The following is a 25,289-nucleotide window of genomic DNA, read 5'->3' on the forward strand; positions in this document are numbered from 1 at the left end:
ACTAGACAGTTTGCATCTCAGCTGAGCTCACATTAGGTAAGGTGATGGTTTGTTCATGGGATCTGATGATGAATAAACAGGGAACAGAATTAAGCATCTGCCTGAACTTGTAAAATTGCATCCTTTTGCACATATCCCAAATTACTTCTGTCTTGAGTACTCCAGTTTTTATAAAGGTTTTAAGATATTAGCCTTACTGTGAAAAAATATGCATTAATGAAACTAGATAATTATTTCCTAAGCCTAGTGACACTGTAGGGTCAATCACCTGATAATGGCTTTGGGTTTGATCTTATTCACTTAAATAACACACATGGTTTTATAGATCAACAAGTGTAGTTTCTCCAATTTTCTTACATTTAAAGTAACCTCAGTTTCTTGAAAAAAATCATTATATGCAGAAGATTGTTATGGGTCTCGATGGTATGTCCATGGACAGAGTCAAGGCCATGGGTCACTCCCAGCATTTCTAACAGCTCATTCCCTTTGGAGATCTCTAAGGTGCAGTAGAAATTCTGAGTGGGGACCAATCTCTAGCTTTCTTCTCTAGGCTTCACCCTATTACAGTCATACAAAATTATAGATGTATGCTTATATGGTATGTGTAGACATCTGTATTGTAGACAAGTATATCTGTTAGCTGAACTTTAATTTATGAATTTCTATCTCTGGAATAGATCAACTAATATAGAAAAACTACCATTCCTGAGAGAGCAACATCTAAAAAAGCCCACGTTTGCATTGTTTACAGATGATTTAGCATCTTAAAGCTGGCCAAGTGCATGCTTGGCAGATGAAATGAAAGAACATATTTCCCCTTTCTTTATTCACACTGTTGAGCTATGACATTTCCCCACAGATTTATGTTTCTGCAAAGTTCAACCTGCAGTGACCAAAGATATTCATCAGTCAGAAGGGTCATCGCCAGACTCCAAGAACCACTTTTGCACCATGTCTTTGAGCTGTTTCCTGAAAACTTTCACCAGAGGAAATGGAGCTTGCTGAAATGCAGAGTGAGACTCTTTCCCTGAGCTTGATTATGTGGGAGTATTTCAGTTTATCCAGTCCATTGAATAACCTTGAGATTTGTAGGAGAGTTTTTGCCTTTGCAGCTTGAGCTTTTATCTGACTCAGCCGCAGGTCTAAATCTTTGTTTGCCTTAAAACAGCAGTCAGTCAAAATCACTCACTGTATAAAAATCTTTTCATGTAGATGCAGTCTTTTACCAGTGATGTTCACTCAGCATTTTAATTGAATGCAGGGGCATCTTAAATACAGAGAGTTTTCTGTTGGCTGCACGAGGCTTCAGACAAGACAATGTAACCTTCCAGAAAAGAATGTGGTATCAGTTTCTAGGTTGTCCTGAGACAGACAGAGATGCTGTGGAGTGTAATGTTCATATCCAGCAGTTTGATTGAGCTCCAAATGCTAAAACACATCCTAGAAAGGCATTTTCAGGATTATTAACAACCATTAGTGCACAGATGCTAGATTTACATGGGGGCATAATAGCCCCTACAAATTCTGAAACATCTGGCAAATCGGATAAGGAATTTAATTTTGGTTGTTTTTGATTCTTCCACTGAGATGTGGTTCCTCTGAGTCTGCTTGTGAGGTTTATTGTGGGTGTAGGACAAATATAAATACCTCTTAGTGCCCAGCACTGGGCACCAAGTGGTTCTGATAGCTTGTCGGGACCTCAGATATCTCTTGTTGCATCTCAGTGCACTTGGTTTGCCTCATTGCATTATTTCACAGCAATGCCAAGTCACTGTCAGGCAGCTGCTTCTGTGTTCCCAGTGGCTTCCAGGCTTTCAGCAGTGCTCCTCAGGGGTCAGAACTGGGACAGGCACCTTTTGACATCTTTGTTGGATTTGGACACAGGAATTGAGTGTGCCCTCAACAAGCTTGCCAATGACATCAAGCTGCATGGTCACATGCTGGTTTAGTGGAAGGTTCACCTGTTTCTGGTATGGGAAGTGGGACTGGATGATCTCGAAGGCCTTTACAACTCAAACCATTCTATAGCTCTATGTTCCAAAGGATGAAATCCAAAATTTCCCATTTTGAAATCTTTAGGTCAAACTGCTTTGTTATGATCATACTAAAGTGTGACAGTGTCTTACAGAGACTCACTCTTTGCATTGCATTTGTCTAATATAGGATATATCCTAATATAGGGTTTATCTAGTATAGGATACCCCTATATTAGATTTAGGGTGAGAAAATAAACCAAAGTTACAATGGTAGTTTCCTATGAGCTTGTTTCTTTAACAATTTGCTTGAAGTACAGCTTCGATATCTTCAGCTTGTGGCCAAAGTTTAGGTAAGATAAACAAGATGGTGCCTTTTCTTTGTATTTCCCCCAAATCTGATGCAGGTCTGAATATGAAGATTTCAATAACCACTTGGCCAAAAAACAGTAACAGCTTTGCAAGGGAAAGGGACCAGAATCATATTAGAGCTGCGGGAACCAGTGCTGTGGTTTTCCCTTACACTCAGGCTGCTTCAGAGATCACGGTCACTGCCCTCAGACTTTCTACTATGATGCCCTATTGCCACAACATGATGCTTTAATCATTAACCAAAGCTTCCCATGACTTTGATCATATCTGGAGTACATATAAATTGAACACAGTTTGTATCAAAAGAATAAATAAAATCTATTTTAAAAGTTCTATTTATTATCCAATGATGCCTAACTAACAAACAAAAAGAAACAGATGCAATTTCAAGTAGTTTTCCAACGTAAAATTTTAACAGTTTTATGAACAAAAAGCTATTGATGGAACCTGGGAGGCTTTCATATCTTCCGTTGACTATACTGCAAAATAGCTCAATAGGGAGAAAAATTCTAATTCAGGAAATGTGAAAAGGATTTGATATCAGGAAATACAAGCACTTTGTTGAACAAAACTTTTATAAAAATTCTGACCTTATATATTTTTTTTTCTGTTTACCATTAACATATTTATAAATTACTTTAGTCATAGAAAGCATGTTGGATGCCACAATCATTAGCCTGAGATTCTCCAATTACTTTTCATCAGAATCCATCACTCTTCTTAAAAATGAAGGCATTTGAGGACAAAATTTGTTCTAAGTTTTGGGGTCACATAATTGTAGAGTGATTATATATTTGAATGTATATTTCTGTTTTGCATTCTTAATGTGGTTGAATTAATTACCTGAGGAAAAAAACAATGCTACTTCTATGCATTTTAAAGAACATTTTTCTTACATGCCCTAATCACAGTGCATAACTACAATGATGACCATCAACAGTATTATGAAACTCATATTCAATTTGAGCATAAAAATTCAATTAAATTGCAAGGATACCCTGTTTTTCAGAGAAAATAACTCCATATGACCAAGTTCACTAATAATCAGCCCACATTTCTGAGGGATTAGCAAGTAACTATATTTGAGTTCTGCATCTGAGAATGCTAAACCATGACAAACAAAGAAGATCTCTCATGCCATGCATTAGATAGTAGGAAAATATTAGGGGAGAAATGAAGCTTATGTCACTGAAATCTTCTGAACTTCAGGAAGTCTGTTGTATCCTTTGTTCACCTAATCAGCTAATTTAATAAATTTTGCCTTTGGGAACTAAACTGCATTAAGTTAAAATAGCAACAAGAACTGAGAATTAAAAATATATTAGACTAATGTCTTTTTGTAAAATCAGTGACAAAAATCTATATTCTACTTATTTTTTACCTTTTGTTTCTTCACATAATTTTTCTGTTTGTCTATTTTGCATTAGAAACATTGTGCTGACTATAATATTAGCTTTGAAGCAAATACTGTTTGGGTTTTTTTTTAAAGAATACTTTTCACAACCTTTACACTTCCTACTTGGCAAGTCCTAGATAGTCCTACAAAATAAACTAGAATCCAGGGTGATTTATTCTGACATATGAATATGACTATGATAAAAAAAGCTGACTACAATAAAAGGGTGAAATGAAATTTCCAGAAAAATCACTTCAGACTATTCCACCATCATTTGTGCCTGCATGGGTTTCTGTGTCTGCTCCCTGAGCTATAACACAATAAAAGGATCTTTCTCTGCTGCTGTGATCCATCCACAATGATCTATTATCAAAGTTTAGAAAATTTTCTTCATAGTGGGTCCAGCCACCATGAAATGGTTTTTCTACAGAGGCAACAAAAATCCCAAACGAGCATTTCCTTAGTTCAGTGTCTTGGTAAGAAATGGATAAATTATGCACATGCGATAAATTATGCTGGGGAGAGATGGTACAGAGTGACAGGGCTGCACAAACACGAGAACACAGGACTTCAGTCCCTACTAACCAGCTGTACCTGTGGAAAGCCCAACTGGACCTAAAGAACAAAAATCATAGAATAATAGAATGGTTTGTGTTGGAAGGGACTTTCAAGAACATCTACTTCCCTTGCCACACACTAGATCAGGTTGCTCAGGACCCTTTCCAACCTGGCCTTCAACAGTTATGGGGATTAGGTGTCCACAAATTCTGGGCAAAAGTCTTCACCATGAGAGTGGAGAAAGTCTGGGACAGGAGACCACAGAGGCTGTGGAATCTGTGTCTTATGAAATTTTCTCAGCACCCTGAGAAACCTGATCCAATCACAAAGTTAGCCTTGTTTTAAGCAGGGGACTAGTAACTGAAGGTCCCTGCCAACTGAAATCATTCTATTATTCTCTGACTGTCTATTCCTAAAGAAGATGACAACTCCATGGAAAATGAATTAATCTTCCTACAAGAGTTTCATCCATACATAGGCCTGATGTGACCTTTCAGACAGTGGTTTGCAGTCTTTATCAACCTGTGAACATGAAAATGTTTGCAGTGGTGGTCCAGATCTTCAGAGCAGCTTTCAATCTCTTCAGAAGGAGTTTCTTTCATTTCATGAGTTTTCACAGATCCTTTTTTAATAGGACACAAATGTCTGTGTGTCCATATGCCACACTGAAAACTCTTGTTATGATGGTTTTAATGAGAACACTATTGGATCAGACTCAGCTGATTATTTTGCAAAACCACCCATTCTAAAGATATAAATTTGCACTTAGTAGTCTGTGCTCTCTATCTCTTATCTTTCCATGTAGACTTCTCTTAAGTAAACAACCTATAAACCATATCCCATTTTTATGTAGGGAATTGTAGAGATATTTTCTTCTTTAAAATATTGTGAAATGGGGAAAATAAGCTATCTGGTATTTATTAGCATGAAATTTTTACCACAAACTTACCTTTTCTACATATTAACACAGAAAGTCATATGGAAAACTCATGGAGGGAGTGAGACTCAGAAATCTATTTCCCATATAAAAGAATAGAGGGACTTTCATGATTACCTGTTTCCATTTTCCCATCTTGTGCTGCAGGCCCATCAGGAATTACACTCTTCACCTGGAGAAACTCATCTGGCTCGTCCCCACCAATGATGGTAAATCCAAAACCCATGTTGCTTTTCTTAAGAGTTGTGCTGAGGAAAGTCCCCTTCAGCTGTGATGCATCACGGGTGAAGAGTGGTTTTTCTACATCAGTCAACACAAACAAGAAAGACAAAAGTTCTGATCTAGTCACAACACAGCAGGGACAGCAGATAACAATATTGGCTGACACCAAGTGGCAGTGTATCAAAGGCAAGAAAATAAAGAGTGCAGGCATTCCGGGAAAAATATTTGTGGGTTGTTGTACTAATACAAAGCTTAAAAAATATTTCTTATCTATGGCAGATCAGCCATAAATGAAAAGATATAAATATCCTTTGATATTAGAAATCCATTTTGAAGTGTATATTGTGTAGCTAAAATAATTACAACAATAAAAATGATCTGTGATGTAATTTAAAAACCTCTTTCCTAACCTATAAATTCAGCTTTGTCTACAAAGTAATACACTCTTCATTATTTCCCTCCCTAACACAACAAGGAAAATATCCCCTGTGAATGTCTCATTCCACTTGTTACCAAGAAGAAGTAAATATTAGACGAGCTTTTCTCTCCAAACACACGGGGTTTAGGCATCCATCAAGTGACACACATGACTGCTGTGCAAACTTTGTGTCCCCTTGTGCCTTGGTGCTCGGTGTGGGTGCCGGGGGGTCCCCGTGCTTCTCTCCCATGCTGCACACTCGGTGAGGGTGGGTTGGGGAACGTGCAGAGTTTGTGACCCCAGCTGGTCCCGGGGCTGGCGGGCAGCGGGGACGTACCGTACAGCCCATGTGCCCCAGTGGGGAAGCGCCGGCACTGCGACAGGTCATTCACGCTGCGGGACCTCCTGGGAACGGGGCGCAGGCGCGCAAATTTGGGTCTAGGTAAGCTTGATGAGGAGCTTTCTACTGTTACAAAGGAGAACAAGCCTCATTCTCTGACTATAACCTTACAAATTCTGTACCAATACTGTTTGCTGCTTATCCGGCTCCTTTTGAGCACATTAATTTTTATGTCACCAAGTGGCTGCATTCTTGTAAACTCCTATAACACTGTGCTTGAGGCTTTTAACTTAATTGATGCTTGCTAGATGAGCTAGCTTAGAAGCATACCAAACATCAATTAAGAGTAATTTAGAGAAAGTACAATTAAGTATTTCGGCATTGCCATCCTCGGGTGCTCAAGAGAGAGTCATATATTCCCAGGAACAGAATTTATGATTTTATTTAGAAAATTACTTTAGGATTCTTATTGTGCTTTCAGTTTCTCAGCCCTTAGGAAACACTAGATTCAACTTTTCTGGTTTTTCTTTGTGCCTCTGAAAGTTTTAGTTGGCTGGTGAGTCTTGCAACAATTGGAACTCGGACATTTAAGGGAGAATATTGTTAATATATAGGCGATAACCTTTTGTGCAGCACTACTGTTTTAACTACACTATGACAAAATCATTGTCACAAAAGCAGAAGAGCAGGATCTTTCATTTTAACTAAGACAGCTGACGTGGTACTATACCTCGGAAACCTTGGGCCTGCATAGGCTTTGTTCCAAGTTCTGCGTTGGGCATGTTATGCTGCTGTAGCTTCCTTTTTGCTTCTAGGACAGGGTTTTCAAATTGAGTTCTTCTATTTATGTGGCTGGAAAAAAATTGGTTTTGATTAAAAACTGGGTTCAGTTGGGTAAAATGATAATTTTCATAGTAGGGTGCTGTATGTGGCTAAGGTGTGTGTGGTTAGAGTAAAAACTGTGAGGAGCCCCCAATGGGCCGAAGTGTGTCCCTTACGTTCCACACAATTTTGTTGGGGATGAGATTATACCACCAGTGCCCTGGGTAATGAACAGCTCTGAGCAGCATCCTATCGCTTCAATATGCTGAACTCTGCTACAGACAAATGGTTTTCATCTATGGGACTACATATAAAACAGCAGCACTGCTGAAACATGCTACAGCAACAGTTTTTTGTGTCTTCAGCAGGACCACTGTTCTGTGTATGATTCAAAGGATCTCAACCAGTTTTGTGCATTATTATCAATTAGTTGTGTAAGTGAATTTACTCAGTCACAGAAAAAGAAAAGCCTAGACAACAGAGCTCTTTTATGATGGTAATTTACAAATAAATCTAACACAGGTAATAAATTACCTATTATTCCTTTTTAGTACTATGGTGTGTATCTGCTCAGCTGTACAAAAAAATCAGATGAAGAAACTAAATTACATGGCAGATTAGCATTACATAGGTCATATAGAAATATCAGAAAAGTTAGTACACACATTTTTTCTTGATGATTTACATTCCCTACCACAGGTCATTAAATCCATCTCTGGCATTACATCATTAGTTTTCTGCATTTTGTTTAGGATATGATCTTTACTACATACTGTCACCATTTCCTTAATTTTAATTCTTTAAAGAACACATTTTATCAATCACTGAGCTATCCTTCAGTCCTGTCCTGGGATATATTTTGCATCTAAAGGAGGCAAAACAATTTAGTAGGCTGCATGGAACATAGGTGCAAGATAGGATCGCAAGAGAATACAACGAAGAGAAGGGGCTTGTGTTTCAAACACTGTTCCAGGGGAAGATATATATACAGAAGGGCAGGCTTATGTCACTCCTTATTTGTTCTCACTGGGTTACCATCTACTGAGGTCTTCTGAAAATCCAATCCCAATCATGAGTTTAAGCACTTGGACAGGTTACCTGGTAACTTTCACAACTCTAAGATCCTAAAAGGGTCTTTTTTTACATCGCAGTGACCTTTTGTGCCACATTAAGCACTTTTCAGGTCCTTTGAGATTTTGATCCTAACACCACTTCAAAGAAAATAAGTGGAATTGCCATTAGGAAGTGAGATAGAGGAAAGGCAGCGAGTCCTATGGGAGTGCAATACACTAGCAAAATAGGATTTAGTGGCCAGTATTAATGAAGTGAAAAGACTTTCAGTCATGTAAAAGAATATTTGATTTAATGAGATGAAGTAAATGTGATAAATCTTTAAGTTGTTTCTTTGTTCACATGGCTATAACTCATTTAAGTGGCTGCTATCTTACTCTCATACTCTAAAATTTTGATTAATAGCTTTCAGTAAATTTTGGTCTATGCTGTAGACAGAGAAAGTCCCTCTCATTTATTTCTTTCTTCAGACAGGTTGTTTAAGATTCTAGGTGTTCCTTTCTTAGACTTTTACTTTCTGTAATTTCAGTAATTGTCAGCACCTTATTCTAGAAACTTATTATGAAAGGGAGAAAAAATTCACTAGTTAAAAATGGGGAAAGCAAGATATGCATTTAAAAAAGTAATCATGAACTAACATAAGAATGAAAAAAGTAATTATGCAATGTGTTTATCATGTGATGTATTTCCATGTTGTAAAGGAAATACTGCTTTTGCCTTTACACAAGACAGTGATGAAACTCAGTAAAGTTCTGAGTACCCATGATCAAATGAAATGAATCTATATGAAAGGTTTACAAGAAGACCAGTGAAATAGAGTGTTCTATTATAGAAGATCAAAGTAGTTTTAGCTTTGGATTCAAGAAGAATTAATTCTGATATATAATTGCATTCTATGAGTACATTTGGAAGTAAATATTGGAATGTATTAGAGATGCCAGGATTTCAGACATGAAGTCTGTAGGTTTCTCACAATCGAAGTGTGAAGTTTGAAAACAGCTTCCAGTAGGAGGTATGGAGTACAATATCTAGCTTGTTTTATGTTAGCATTTGATAAGGTTAAAACTAGGGTTGCTACATGTGGGTTAATTGATCCAACATAGCGATTGTCTCTTACTTTAGGGGCTCTAAATTATCCTGCCAGCTGCCCTCCACAAGAGCAGAGATATCCCATGGCTTTTGTGCCATATCATGCAGATGTAATGGATATTCAAGATTTCACTCCAGATCTTCATTCAGGACCTTGCATTATGCTTAGTGTCATGTTGCAATTGCAGGGCACATCACAGAGCTGCAGGAGGGCCTCTGCAGACCTAAGATTCAACTTATATGTGGTTCTGTGATATAAAAGAAGTTGGGATTTTAGCTAATCTGTGTTCATGGCTCAAAAAAGATTAATTACTGTGGAAATGACATCACAGCTAGAATCCATTTCCTACTGCCTACCTACAGTTCCTAGGTAGAGTTTAAGTTGTGGTTTGGTCCATTCAAACAGAAATATCTTTGATAACAGCTATAATGAAAATGGCATGTTGTCCTATCAGATTAGATAGCAAGATTAACACACAGGTTCTTGAAGCCCCTCATGTTGCTGGTACAACTTCAATAACTCTAAACTCCAATTTATTCCCACATTTTGACTGGTTTTTTTAGTAGTCTGCAATCTCAAGACCACAATGTGAAATTTCCAACTAAATTAAAAGAATTGCATTAAAGATTGTGTCCAAGAGGAGTCAAATAAAAATTATATTTATAATCAGTCATTTTTATCAGTCAGTAATGTTGTATTATGTTCCTATACTGATGATACATGAAACTCTTTTGTGCAATTTTAAGTACAGCTTCATGGCTAAATCAGAAAAAGTGCTCTTGATGAGTTTACTTGAGAAAGAAGTTGTTAAGCTAAGTAATTCTCTTAAAAGGACATTCTAGCTTTTCATCTAGCTACTTCCACAGCATACAAAATATATATTACTAGTCTAGGCCTTTGTAAGACAAACCAAATATGTGTTTTAGAGATGGTTACAAGTAAGTGCTTTTGTGGTTAAAACAGATTTTGAATGGTAGCCAAAATGTATTGCTAATTTCTCATAGGATCTAATTCAGTGAACAATTCTAATTTCAATTTTCTTCCTTTATTTTATACAATATATATTAAATTAAAAATCCTAATCCAAAGCTTAATCCAACTAATTTCTTCTAGTGCCACTGTGGCTGTGCGGAGAAGGAGGCTGGCGCTGCTGACTCCTGTTAGCTCACTGTATCTTAACTGGGGACAAACCCTCAAAGGTAGGATTTTCTTTTGTCTGATGAAGAGGTACCATCACCACCAGCCAGCCTATAAGATACAGACACAGTTCTGCCCTCTCAGCAATCAGTGGGGCCAGGCTAAGTTGTTTTTGTGATGAGTTTCAGGTTAGATGCACTTAAGACAACTGAAACACATCCTTAGGAGATTTGTGGGCTGTAGTGCCTAATTTGAAGACTATAGTTGATGGTCAAGGCACTGAACTCTGACAAAATGGTAGCAGGTCAGAGCATGGGCACCAGTACAAGGATTTTAACCTATCTCCTTTTCTTAGCTACTTCAATATGTGGGGTGGAGTTCTTTTTCTAGTTTTTGCCTATATCTTTCAAAATTGTTGCCTATTACCTATATCTGGGGATCAGGATGCCCATAAAATGGATATTCTAATGCATAACTTGTTAGTGCCTTTCTACTCTTTTTATTCACATTTTTCAGTTGATAACACTTTATAGTGAAAAAGAGACCTGAGATAATTTCTTTCTATTTGAGTAGTAACAGAGCATTGTCAGAAGTTGTTAGTCAAGGAGGTATATTTTTCCAGAATAAATACCTGTACGGCTAATTTAGCTGTTCTATTAAAGAGCCCATGTCTGGAAATTGAGCTCTGTGTTGTAGTTAATCATCCTCAAAGAGGGAAACAATCTTTTGGCAATTAGAATCCTGAAAGACCCAGTGCACTCTAAATGACTACTTTCTCTCCATAGTCCTGCACAGCTCAGTGCTGTTAGTTCTTAGTTTACAGTTTAAGACCAGATTGCATGCAAGTTAACAAACATATAGCAAACACTTCTCATTTATGGCAAATGTCTACACAAATGAAGTCTGGACCCTCATAACAAAGCAAATGAAAATTATAACATTATCTCACACCTGCATTAATGCATGGTTAAGAGAGGTTATACTGGAGACTTTTGTAACAGAATTTCCAAATACGTTGTGATTCATCTTTAGGAACTCGACTAGCAAGAGGTCTAAATTCCTTTGTTTTGATTTGTTTTCTTTTTTAGCTTCTTCTCTGGTATCAGAATATTTGAGCTGAACATGGCCGCTCCTTGTAAGGTGAAATAGAGCCTGTCTGCCTCATTACTCAACCTTACAAACTTCCCATGGGATGTGACAACACCAGTGAGCAGAGTCCTTCTTTCATGAGGATTTTGTAGGCCTGCATGTCAACTTGGACTGGCCCAGAATGTGTCGAAGCTTGTAACCTTGCTTTTCATAATTTACCTACTTTTATGACAAAATTAAGAGAATTTATTGTAATCTGATTTCATCTAGTTAAAAATGAACACATCTGTTCAATACTGGTAATAAAAAAGCTGAGACTGTTATATATTGTAGCAGGAAAAATGGAAAGCAATCTTTGTTTCAAACTTACTGAGCTCAGACAACAAATTAAACTACAGCTACATTTTACTGACTATAAAACTCCATGTGAATTTAGCAGGGCTGCAGTTTTAATGCCATACCATGAGCATCCATTCCACTTCTAAAAACCTCAGAGACTGCAGTAGGTTTGATGTATTGGTCCACAAATCTTATCTGTGTTAGGATTAATAAATTTGGCACTAACAGCCTTAAAATATGTAATTGCACGATAACATCTGGGCCTGGTGCCTTGCATCTGTTTACCTATGGCTGGACATGAAATGCAGAAAAATAATTGTTCCTTTTCTGACTCTAGTGGAGTGTGAGCCTTGCTGGTGCCAGAATGCCTTGGGCTGCACTAACAACCAAGCGGAGTCTCAGTAAGAGATTCATGCACAGAAATTGCACAACACCTGTTAAACCCCAAAATACACTAAAAACCACTGGAGCAGAAGCTTTGCTTACACCCAGCAGCTGCATGATTGCATGTTCAGAAATCTTTGGCGGGGGTGAAGTACAAAATAATATGAGAACTGCAGCCCCTACCTGCTTGGGGACATCATAAAAGAACTCAGGCATCGCAAGGGGGAGTAATTTAATGGTATTTCGTAGGGACTTCAAAACTTATCATTTACTTGACTCTGGACTGGCAAAGGTGACTTGAGCTGAGCAGCAAAGTAGATGGAGCTGCTGCCTCTTTCACCTGAGGGCAGGAAGCAAGCTGGGGACAAAGAAGGAGAGCAGGTGCTCTGGCATTTGGAAACCAGGACAGAAGGAGTAAGCAGAGCAGCTATCAAACACCATTTTCAGTTGTTTGTTTGCTTTGTAGAAGGCTGGGAAACATGCAAGGGCATCCACAAGCTGCTGCTGTTATAGCAGGTAAGAAAGGGTCATCTTATATCTTCTACACATCCAGAAATCAGATGAATTTTTGGTCTCCCTGCACCTTTGAATCCTTGTATAACAGCAGCATATCCTAGAGCCTGGAAAAGCTGCATCTCCAATAACTGTCCAGGGCATTCCTCCAGTTAGCGTGTTCATATGGATTCAAGAGACCAAGGGAAAAATGTGAGACACAAAGGAAATTTTCTATTTTCTATGAAATAACTAGATAAATATTCTTCTTGAGTGTCAGGATTTGAAACAGATTTAAGGTCAGGGGCCATATTCTTTAAAGATCTCCCTTGTTTAATAAAAGGCACTAATGGATAGCTGTTTCCCAACCTTTCAAGTGTTGTCTGCACAGTGACAGGAATGTTTTTCTATCTCCTCTCTTGCATACTGTCTGTAGAGAGCAGAGTGTGAATTGACCCCTCCCAAGCAGGTATCATAATCTGAATCTAGATTCATTTTGCATAAGTCTCGTTCACTAAGTTAAGTTAAAAAGCAGAGGAACTCATGTCTCAGATTTACTTATGTACAAACTGGCCAGGTTCTACCCTTCAAACAAAAAGCATTTTGTTGGCCTTTGCATAGAGGAAGAAGCTTTTTTTTCTTGTTTCATGACTAAAATAAAATCTGAAGAAAAAAAAAGCAAGGATTGTCCTATGAAAATAGAATTTATATTGTTTTCAGCTGCACTTTTAAATACAAAATAACACAAAAAATTTTATATGTACTGTATAAATAACTTGACTTCTGGGACAACCAGTATAAACATTTGATTTGCAGCGAGGACTACCCAGAAACAGATCTTAACTGTGCTAAAATGATTATGCTTTGCTCTATTCATTGCTTAACGAGGGTTTTATACCTTGCTGGATATCCAAAGCTTAAATAGAAAATGCAACATTTCTTTAATGGATATGTTCTTTGTACAAGTGTCAGCTGGAATGAAATGAAACCAGACTCTGGATAAAGAGAGTGACCGAATGCCTGAGTCACTGACTGGGGACACTTCCAATAAATCTGGATACATTAACTTCATTGATGACTGAGAATTCCTGGTATACCCTTAGTTTAACATGCCAAGTAATTGTACCCATTCCTTGTCAGGCTGAGGATTGCAGAGGATACCAGTATTAGGTTATGACATATTAATAGCAACTTAATATTGAACTTGTGAACTTACTCAACATAATAAGTGCCATAAATGGGATCATCAATTTTCTCCCAGCCATATGGAAGCTCTGAAAAACAAAGAGTTAACCCCTCTCAGTAAATGCAGTACAGAATGCAAAGATTTTTAATAACAAAATTGCTGATCTTTGCTGGGTGTTGAGGGAAATAACATTGAAATTAGATACAGTGACTAAAGCAAATACCAAATCTTGAACATACCCCACGGCAGCCACAAGTAGTAGAAACTTGGAAATTTGCATGCAAAACCAGCTTTCAGTTTCTAGAGCAACACATTTTGGTTGAACTTTTTATTGTTCCAACAGTTGTACCAGCCAACAGCTGTAACACATCTTGTGTGACATCACTGCCAGAGGAAGTGAGCACATTCTATTTTCACAAATTTGTATACACAAAAAACATATTTTGCTTTTTGAGCTGTTTTCTTAGGAATCCTGGAAAAGTTGGTCTAGGAGGAACAAAAAGAGTTTGTCTCCTGCCAGATAAATACAGTAAGTATACTGAAATGTTTTCATTATTCGTCTCACTGTGATGGCAATTCCACATTCTCCAAAGACATCCTGTTCCAAAGTTTAGTTATATATCAGGAACACAGGAGCACAGAACAGTATGTGAAAGTAAAAATCAAAATAAGATATTGTAGCATCATCTGATCATAAAGCTAACTACATTTTTGCAGAAACAGATGTCCCTAAAACATTCTGGTCTTAATAATCAAAATGTTATAAATATTAATTTAATAATCTTGAAAAATCAATCTGCATTCATTTATAACCAAACTGCCACATATATATTCATGTACATCCATACTTATTTGATTTTCATTCACACTGAATGCTTAAAAAATTATTAAACTGCCAACAGAATTTCACCTTGTGTTTAAAAGGCACCAGACAGAGGCAGCAAGTATCTCAGCTGACATGAACAGGGTAAATACCTCAGTGCCAGATGTGGTGACTTGGATGGAAGAGAATCACAAAGCAATGGGCATTCCCATCATGCACAGGTATTGATTGATTTCTATGCAGTTAAATACTATGACACAATGTATGGGGAGTGGTACTGAGATTCTATAAGAAAATTTGACTTTGGAATTCCTTATCTCAGATTTTTGTTTTCTTTTTAAACTCTGTTGCATTATTTTAAAGTAACTTTTTGGAGACAATAAATACTGAACTAGACAGAACAGAACTGATGTAGATCATATTGAATAGTCATTACACTGGTCATAAAGAAGTACTCCTAGATGACATGAGAGCTTTTTTTTTCACTGACAATATGAATAGGCAATTATTGACATGCTGAAAGGGGCAAATAGGAAAGTAAAGCCTGAGTGGCAAAAGGGAGGTGAAAGGTTAAAAGGCCATGCTAATCTCAGCTTGTTACTTCTGCTTTAAATGCATCTGTAGTAGCTGATCCTTTCTTGAGTGAATCTGTTTAGACTACTGTGGTTTTCATGTCACTTTGGCCCCAAGGGTTGTTCCTGCTCAGTCTATTCCAATTCTGCAATGAAGGATACAACCCTCTGCCAGACAGGCAGATGAGAAAATGGCACATTAGCTTTTTGGTAATTTTTAACAGAAGGCTTAATGTTGATGCTCAATTTTTACTGGTATTCTTAGAATATCGTTAGCTTTGAAATCTTCTTAAGTCCACACTCTGAACTGCTTTTGTCAGGGCAGTTTTGTTATTGTCACTTCATAGGAATAAAGGCAGCATAAGGTATTCAAGCAGGTCACAAAATTACAGAATGGCTGATGTTGGAAGGGAACTTTGGAGGCTGTCTAGCCCAACCCCTCTGCTCAAAGCAGGGTCAGCCAGTTCAGATTGCTCAGAACCATCTTCAGTCAGTGCTTGAGTATCTCTAAGGATGGAGACCCCACAGCCTTTCTGGGTAACTCTGGGTAACTGCCCTTTTGCCTCCTGTCCTGTCACCAGACACCACTGCAAAGAGCCTGGTTCTGTTCTCCTTGCACCTCCCTACATATATTTATTTAGATTGATAAAATCTCCCTTGAACCTTCACTTCTTCAGGCTAAACCATCCCAAGTCTCTAATCCTTTCCTCATAGGAGGGATGCTCCAGTCCCTTAATTGTCTCAGTGGCCATTCTCTGGACTCTCTACATCCATGTCTCTCCTGTACTGGGAGTTCTGGATCCAGCACTCCAGCTGTTTCTCACCTGTGCTGAGCAGAAGGGCAGGATAATTTACTTGATCTGCTGGTGATGTTCTGCCAAGTGCAGTCTAGGAAGCTGCTGACCTGCTTTGTTGCAGGGGCACATCACTGGCATGTCAAGACTCTAAGCATTAGAAAGCCCTGTTGATGCTCTTTCCAGACCTTCTCAGAACTTGAGTAAAATGAGGTGAGCCTAAAATGGCTCTCAAAAAATCCTGTGGATCTTGGGACAAGACTGTTCAATGTAATCCATAAATATTCAAAAAGAAATCACCTGATGCACAAATCCTGTACTGCCCCTACAGAAAGTTTCACTGCCAACTCATGCATGATAAACAAGGCAAAAATCTGCTATGAAAATTATGGTCTTACCAAACACTATGACACAAAATGAATATAAAGTATTAGCTTAAGTACTGTTAGTACATTTTATTTTCATTTAACCTTGCACAGTTTTCTTCTGCTAATTAATTTAATGTTGCTAAATTGTATTTCCTTAGAGAAAACTCAAACAGGTACCAGTAACACCAGGACATAGAAATACACACAAACACATCCCCATATACATACACACACAGGTGTGCATAGGTTCCTCACCCAAAGTGCAACAGTAGATGCATTTTTTTTCCAAGTATGAAATAAATAAATAAAAAAGTAGATATTTTGTCCAACTTTGAAAGTAGATATTTTTACATAAGAGTGTACACTACAAGTATATAGATGCGGATGACATATTTCATTTTACATATTCATAAAAATCTGAAATAATTGAGGATTCACTATTAACTTACTGATGTATTTTTTCCTAAAGTAATACTTAACTTAATTGTACTTATCAACTGGCACAACTACTATAAGGAAGAAGAAAAAGTAGTGTAAAAGTCTGTAAAAATGTAACATATTGGATATACTAAGGAGAATCCACTTTTAAATGCATGGATTGAACGACTGATTATTTAACATCATAAGATAGCCACGGGTTCAGAAGAAAGATAAACAAGATTACCTTTGTGTACCATAATACATACACTCCATATAAGGTTATGCTCTGATTTTATTATTCCATTTAAGATTTGGCCTATAAGCTATGTTTAATTAAAACTCTGTGTTGACCAGTAAAACAGAATTGCTAGAGCACAAACCCCAGGCCCCTGCCTGTTGAGAATGGCAGATAAGATTAGTGGAGTGTAGTTTACTACAGAGGTTCTCTAAGAAGAATCTTCTGCTACATTAGCTTTCAAGAGCACTGTGATTATTTTTCATTACATTAAATAGTGGCATCTATTCAATTTTTCACTATTGAAATGAAAGATTAAAGGTCAGAAATACTTTACTGCTTCATAAAACAGTAAGCTAAGCATTTGCCAGATTAGGGCTGAGGGCATTACAGTTTCTCCTTTTGATTTCACTCTGCTCAGGGATGATCATTAGGGATGAAAATGAACAGTAAATATTTGTAAAAGAGAATTATTGTAAAACACTAGTGAAGGAGATTGCTGATGGCCACCATGATGTGAATACGGAATGGAGCTATGTCTGATAGCTGATATTCATTTCATAGCATCAGCACGCTCAACCACGTGCAATTTTTGCAAGCACTAGTTCATGGATACTGAGTTATAATATGACAGACATCTTCATCTTTAGGAGCTCAACACTTCTATCTCTCTTGTCCTCCAAATCTATAGACTGCTGAAAGCTTTCTCTCTATAAAAGGAAAAAACCTAAAAATCTACCTTTTATTTTTAAATTTTAAATATTTAACACTCTCTTATCATCCAGTGCATGGCCTGTTCAGGAATATTTATAAAATCACCTTTTAAAAATATAAAAAAACTATACTTAAAAAAGTATAGTTTGTCCAGTGGTTGGCAGCTGACACCATGAGTGGATTTAAGGGTGTTGGATAATATGTACGGTATGTTTATATCCTCCAGATTTTGCAATGTATGCTTTATTCCTTACAAGAGAAGCAGCATCCAGCCAACACCACTCATCCAAAATAATCTTTGCTCAGTAAATATCTGTGAGAAAAAGAAAGAAAGAAAGAAAGAAAGAAAGAAAGAAAGAAAGAAAGAAAGAAAGAAAGAAAGAAAGAAAGAAAGAAAGAAAGAAAGAAAGAAAGAAAGAAAGAAAGAAAGAAAGAAAGAAAGAAAGAAAGAAAGAAAGAAAGAAAGAAAGAAAGAAAGAAAGAAAGAAAGAAAGAAAGGAAGAAAGGAAGAAAGGAAGAAAGGAAGGAAGGAAGGAAGGAAGGAAGGAAGGAAGGAAGGATGGAAGGAAGGAAGGAAGGAAGGAAGGAAGGAAAGAAAGAAAGAAAGAAAGAAAGAAAGAAAGAAAGAAAGAAAGAAAGAAAGAAAGAAAGAAAGAAAGAAAGAAAGAAAGAAAGAAAGAAAGAAAGAAAGAAAGAAAGAAAGAAAGAAAGAAAGAAAGAAAGAAAGAGGAAGAAAGGAAGAAAGGAAGAAAGGAAGAAAGACTGATACGAATTTGAGCAGGTCACTTTAATAGTCAATTGTACTGCCTTTTCATAACAGACTGCTTATGCTAATGGTGCAGATGCTCTTATCCTGCCTTCTAAAAGCTGTTTAATTTCAGAATGATTTTTAATGGTGCCACTTAACATTCTCTAGGGATGGAGGAAAGAGTATATTTTGGATCTCAATGTGCCAAGATGAAAAAGCATACTACCAAGCCCAGAGATTAACTTTTCTGAAGTTTGTATTTTACTGAGTTAAATAGAGTCAAAAAAATTCTCAAGGTTTCAGAACAGCAGACAACATTGTGTCACTACCCTGCTGACAGGCTGGAAAGAAAGATGAGAAACATATTTCCTGATTCACCTGCAAATCAAAATATTTATATAGTTCAACGGAATATAGCACGAGAGAGAAAAAGAAAATATAATGCCTGCTGTTATTGAAAATACTGTCAATGAGCATGTGGAAGCTGTGGAAGTCAATACAAGTTTGGTTCACCTGCCATGCACAGGCCAGGAATCATTTCCTAACCTACACAGGAGATTTTTCAGAAAAATACTGTATCTTGCCACTCAAATGCCTGCGCTCTTGCTTTCTTGCTTATCTTTTCTTTCTCCCTGTTTCAAATTCAGTTTTGCCTTTTCAGGTCAGTTACCTACTGCAGAGGGTATAAAAAGAGTTGGATTAAAAGTTACAAAACAGTGCAGCCCCAGAGTCTAATGCAGTGTCACAGTCTTCCAGCTTCTCTTAAAGATACAGTCTTCGCAAATACTTATCTCTAAGTCTAAACCAGTGTTCTCATTGCATAGCTTACACAAAATCATTGCTTGTAATACCCTAAGGCACAGCACACAGATTCCCAGGGGGTGGATATTGCTCTAGGCATGCTGCACTGCTTCTTCACAAGCTCAGGGTTGGAGATATTTGGTTTGGATGCTTTCGTTTGCGTAAGTCCACATTATCCAGCTGATATGTGAAATACATTGTGGTTTCTGGTTGTGCTGCTGCTCCTGAAACCTCTGATACAGGTTGCCATAAGGAAAGAGGTTAACACTACCCAGTGAAAATCAGGACTTAACCTACTACCCCCATACCTCTGTGAATTCTGCTAGGTCACTTATCTGTATTCCATCTGGAGCTCAAAAAAAATGAACCAAATCAACAGGTATATGCCATGGTAACACTGAGTGGGTGAGGAGAGAAAAAAAATTAGATAAAAAAGCTGGAAGTTGAATTGCTCACTCTCTCAGTGAAAATAACAAAGGTAGGACTGAAAATTCTACCTCCACAAAACCCCCCCAGATTGCCTATTCCTTTCATGCAAGATTTGGAAAACCTAGGGAATGTACCACCTCCAAGCCAAGCCACATAAATTCAATTTCAATGAAACTCGTGTTCTCCAACTGCCATTCTCATATCAGTAAATTTCATAGAATCATGACTGTTTATGTTCTGTCTGCAATCAAAAAGCATTCATGTGCAATTTATTCTCACAAATAAAATGTCATTATGCAAAACTTCTCCTTGCAAAATGAAAATAAATGTCTAAGTAATACATCTGATAAATGCATCTTCCTTCTGTGCAGCTCATTGTGACATGATACATCCTTAATTATGTAGAACATAGATGACTTAATATTACTATAAATTCAATAATATTTTTTCCCAGCATTGTTACCAAGTGAAATACTGTCAGCAGTAGGGATATTTTTTAACATTAGGTATACTTGATTCCTCTGACACACAGAACTGTGTAACTGCTAATTAAGATTTGCATTAATAGAGAGAAAAATTGTCAACTGAATTACTGGGTTGTTTTTTGTTTGTTTTTGTTTTTTAATCAAAAAGTTTATAAAGGGTGTGTTATCTTTTCATTCAAATAAAAATTAAGATCTCCAATCAATTAGAAATAAATAAGGGGGAAAATAACATATATGTTGAGAACTTAGCTAGCTTACTGTAAGCAGTGCCTGAGTTGGTTTCCTTAATAAAGGTTTAATAAGGATTTCACATTGATTGACATTTGGGAAAAAGTAAGAAACCACCCATGGAAGTGATTTCTTTAAGAGAGGCTGCTGAGATCTTCATCTGTGCCTAGGACAGGCCAATAGCTGTCTAGTTCTGAGAACTGACAACATTTTGCACCATTTAGAAATTAGATCCGCCCCCGTGAATTCCACATTTTGAAAACCATAAACCAGGGAACTCTCTCTCTTGGCTTCTGGCCTCAGACGACAACAGAGCTCTGGTGAGGCCGGCCGTGCTCCCCTGCGGCCTGTGCTCCTGGGGGAGGCCGGGCAGGACCCCAGCGGCTCCCGGGCTGGGGATGGAGCTGTGGGGCTCCGGCCTCAGGCTGGGCCGGGCCACGGCTGCTGACACTCGCCGATACCAAACCCTCCCCGGCACCAAACCCTCCCCGGCCTGCACCGATGGCTCCAGGCCGAGGCAGGACCGCCTGCCCCTCCCAGCAACTGCCAGGCAGGAGACACCAGGGTGGCCTGAAATCCACCACCGTGCCTGCCATGGCCACTGGGCAAGATATTAACCCTTTCACTACACAGATGAGACCTGCAGACCTTGTTCCTCTCTCCAGGGAGAGAAAAGGAGTGATGACACGTAGAAAGATAACATGAAAACACCAAGGAGAGTAGGAGAAGGAGTCAAGCCTCAGATGGAAGGAGGATTAGGACATGCCCTAATGGGGCTGAAAATTCTTTTGGTAGTACTATGGAGATGGACAATGATATACTAAAATATTGCCTTTAATTCACAAGATGGTATGGGGGGGATGAAGTATTCAAACTGCAGATCTGAGCAAAGGCATCCATTGATGAAGCCAAGCAGATGTTGGAGTAGCTGTGATCCCATGAGAAGCTTGAACAGAGAGAGAGAGAGATGAGTGATGAAGAACCTTTGCCCCCAGGGAGACAAGAAAACCTCTGTTCCCAGGGATGATCACAGAGACAGATGAAGAGAACCTTTACGTTAAAATAATGCCCCATGAATTCATGGTCCATGGACACACCTCTAGGAGGGCTGTGAAAATGGGAGAAATGCAGCACCTTTTGCCTGGGCGGCTGCTATTTGTGAAAATGAAAAGCCACAAGAAAACTGTTTCTTGTGGAGAAATCTCCATGGCATAGCAAGAGAAAACTCCTCTCCCTACAAGAACTGATGAAAAACTATTGTATAGTTGGTACTGCTTTAACATCCCAGGTTTTGTCTCTGTGTGGTCAGTTGGGAAAGGGAAAATTGGGCAGGGGGAGGAAAGGTGTTCTGGAGGTTTTATTCTGGTGTTTCTTATTCTTGTAGTCCTGTTAATAAAGTTTCTTTATACCTTTTAAGTTTTAAGCCTGTTTTGCCCTTCTCCTAATCCATATCTCACAGCAAGAAATGAGTAAGTGCCCTGCTGATTTTAGCCAGTGCTAAACCCACCACATTATTTGGTGCATTGGTTGGGAAACTCAAATTGGCAAATCTAAACTGCTACAGTGGGCAATAGCTGAAGCTGGTCAAAAGTACTATCCATTTCAAGAGAAATGTACTCACCTTTTCAAGAGAAAGATAAGAGTTTCCATTAAAAGATTTCAAACAAATTACAAAATCCTGTTTTCTATGTATTTATAAAGAATAGATTTAAAGAAAGCAGAGACATTGAAAAAATACTATTAAAACATTACAATTTTTTTCATCAAATCTTGTTATCCTTTTATCTTGTTCTCTGTCTTTACTCCTGGATTAGTTGGGCCGAGTGGCTGGTTCGTATTACAGAATTTCTGTATATAGAATATTCTATGGAGAGAGAAGCTTAAACCAGCTCTTCATTGATCTCAAAGTTCCCACTAAAGTGCCCAGCATGTTGCTGGGGAAATAGAGATATCTCACATTTTAGCTACAAGTTCATGTTCAGAAGCCTGGATAGGAATGCATCCAGGCTTCCTTGGATTAATAATACAGCAGTGTACCTTAGCTTCCAAGAAGAGTGTGTTAGAATTTCTGAATTCTGTGTTCAATTGCATGCTATCTCATTTTTAATATAACAAAGGGTACACATAAACAGGGTCACTACAACAACCTCACAGCTCATACCTTTAAACTAGCTGACATGGGCATTGCTAGGAATGAAGTTCCTTCAGGCTGAGGGACATTTCTGCAGATGCTGACTCGCTGGAGGAGCCTGACCTGTGCCTTGCTGGGCTCCACACCCACGAGCCAAGGTGGCACTGCTGGCTGCTTCAAGGTTCAGCTGGGCAGTGCTAAAGGCCAGGCTGAATGAGGCTTGGAGCAACCTGGTCTAGTAAAAGGCATCCCTGTGGCAGGGGGGATTGCAGTGAGATGATCTGGCATTGGCACACTCATTTTGCCTGCAGTACAGGAGCCCTGAGTACATCAAACTACACACTGCATTATCAATTTGTATTCCTGAAGTTCAGCAGATTTGCTTCATGCCACGTAGAGCTCCAATGTGGAAGATTCTGCCTTTGAAACTGATTCTATTAACACAGCTGTTTTATGCTATATTCTTAAGACTTTTAAAAAAACAGACTGAAAAGAAACACACTTTTTGATCTTTCAGATGTTCAAATCTTTCAGTGCTTGTATCTCATTACTGACTGTATAAATTCAGCCTTGTTACAAACCAGTGTTTGCTATCTAACAAATGCATGATATCATGAAGCTAGGCTTTTCTTCTATTTGATTTTCAGTCTATTTATATTCTTTGCTTTGTTGCTAAACGTTTAACCACATACCCTGTGAACTTGCGGAGTTACTGAATTTATTGTTATTTATAAAACCTAAACCCTCAAATTTGGCTAGTGACCTAAAAAGATCCATATAAAAGTATGTACCTACCAACAGCGCAGGCCACATTTTATGGGAGGCTTCCAGGTATTTTGTCACTCAAATTCAACAACTTTAGTTATCTGTTCACCTCTTAACCTCTAGTACAACAAATGAAAAAAGTTTATTATTCTGTAACAAATGCAAATGACACATTTAATTGCTATTTTCAGTGCCTTTATTAAGGGGGAAATAGGAATACCCTCAGCCTTTACTTACAGGGTAAGTGCCCCTGCCCTTGCCTGTCTTGGTTGCCCTCTGCTGAGCTCCCGTGTATCATAGGGTCTGAAAACCGGATTCAGTATTACAGATGCAGTCTAACAAGTCAGTTCCCAGCCCTAACTGTTGCAAGATTTTGTTCCTGCCCGAGTGTAGAACTCTGCATTTGTCCTTGTTGAAATTCACAGGGGTTCTGCTGGCCCAGTCCTCCAGCCTGGCTAGGTCCCAATGCAGCCATTGCCTTGACCATGTCAATGGGTCCCCATGGGGTCATCTGCAAAGCTGACTTTGTTGCCTCTTTCAGACACATACATGTCAAAAAAGGTCAGATTTGTCTATAAACTGCCAAAATACTCCTCTTCCACAGGCATTCAGGCACAGTGTGGCCCATTAACCACTACCCTCTAAACCTCAACACCCAGTTACTTACATGCATATTTCTCCATCCACACAGATTTTTAATGTCTTAAATGTGATACACAAAATTTTGTGGCCAACAGGAAAAAAAAAGAGAAAAAAGAAAAATCTTGAATAAGTCAAGATAAATGACATGCACTTCTTTTACTGCATCCACAAGTCCAGTAATTTTAGCACAGCAAACTGGCTGGCCAGACATGAAGGCATGATTTGAAGTGTGTAAATCCACACTAGCTGTTCCCAGTGTACTAGATATGGATGGGATGGAGTTACCTTTCTCTACAGCAGTTCTTGTAGTGTTGTACTTTGCTCCAGTTGATAAAGGTGTTGATAACACACCAGTGTTTTGGCTACTGCTGAACAGTGCTGGCACAGCATCACAGGTGTCTCCCCAGCATTCCCACCTCACCAGTTGTATGGGTTTGGGCAAGCTCTTGGGAAGGGGCATAGCCTGTACAGCTGACCCAAAATGAAAAAAGGGATGTTCTGTATCACATGATGTCTGATCAGAAATTAAAGCTAAGAGAAAGGACAAGGAAGGAGAACAATCATTATTGGTGACATTTCTCTTCCACAGCAATTGCTATGTGTGCTGAAGTTTTGCTTCCTGGGACGTAGCTGGACATCACTTTGCTGATGGAAAGAAGAGAGCAAAATCTTTTCCTTTGCTTCCACATGTGACCATTGCTCTTACTTTATTAAACTGCCTTTATCTTGATGCATGTTTTTCCCCATCTTATTTTCTCCCCTTTGTCCAGCTGAGGAGGAAATGGGTAGGGCAGCTTGATGGACACCTGATATCCTGCCAAGGGCAACTCACCACACTCTGTCACCACTCTCTTCTTCTGGTGTCCAGAAATGTTCTCAGAGGACTCCATGTATCATCCAGGACACTGTCAGAGTCTGATGTCTGCCTGTGTTCTGAGCTCCTCTGCCACAGCATCTTGAACTTCACTACTTTGTGGTTACTCTACCTAAAACTGCTGTTGGTTATCACATCTCCTGTTAGTTCTTGCTATTAGTTCATAACAGGTCCACATGTACGTCACCTCTCATTGGCTTATATGGTACCTGTAGCAAGAGCTTATTCCCCAAAACTGTCAGAAATCTTGGTGCCTGCTTGTCTTCTTCCTTGCTGCCCCTGCAGCAGGTGTCAGGGAGCTTAAAGTTCCCCATGGAAGCCAGAATCTGTAATCAGAGACTTGAGTTGTTTAAAGTAAATTTCCTCACCCTGGTCAGGGGATCTGTAACAACAGTTCAGGATGGTCTCCTTTACTGTCCTTTCCTCTGATCCTG

The 25,289-nt window shown here is 38.5% G+C and overlaps 1 protein-coding gene across 13 annotated transcripts in view; it reads right to left on the reverse strand.

Annotated features, from left to right (window-relative positions):
• MAGI2 (membrane associated guanylate kinase, WW and PDZ domain containing 2) overlaps window positions 1-25,289 on the reverse strand; it is a 708,943-nt gene that overhangs the window by 143,610 nt on the left and 540,044 nt on the right. For 9 of the 13 annotated variants that reach the window (XM_088054939.1, XM_088054940.1, XM_088054938.1 and 6 more), the window contains 4 exons: window positions 13,857-13,914; window positions 6,947-7,068; window positions 6,214-6,339; window positions 5,354-5,536 (listed from right to left, as the gene is read on the reverse strand). In XM_088054939.1, the coding sequence (XP_087911065.1) occupies window positions 5,354-5,536; window positions 6,214-6,339; window positions 6,947-7,068; window positions 13,857-13,914 (489 nt within the window). The remainder of the gene's footprint in view (window positions 1-5,353; window positions 5,537-6,213; window positions 6,340-6,946; window positions 7,069-13,856; window positions 13,915-25,289) is intronic. The other 4 variants (XM_014255224.2, XM_088054941.1, XM_005526021.3 and 1 more) reach the window with 1 other exon arrangement.

This window comes from Pseudopodoces humilis, chromosome 5 (genome assembly GCF_049639895.1).
Source record: "Pseudopodoces humilis isolate 2021_Gansu_Grassland_sample_001 chromosome 5, ASM4963989v1, whole genome shotgun sequence".
NCBI classification, from domain to species: domain Eukaryota; kingdom Metazoa; phylum Chordata; class Aves; order Passeriformes; family Paridae; genus Pseudopodoces; species Pseudopodoces humilis.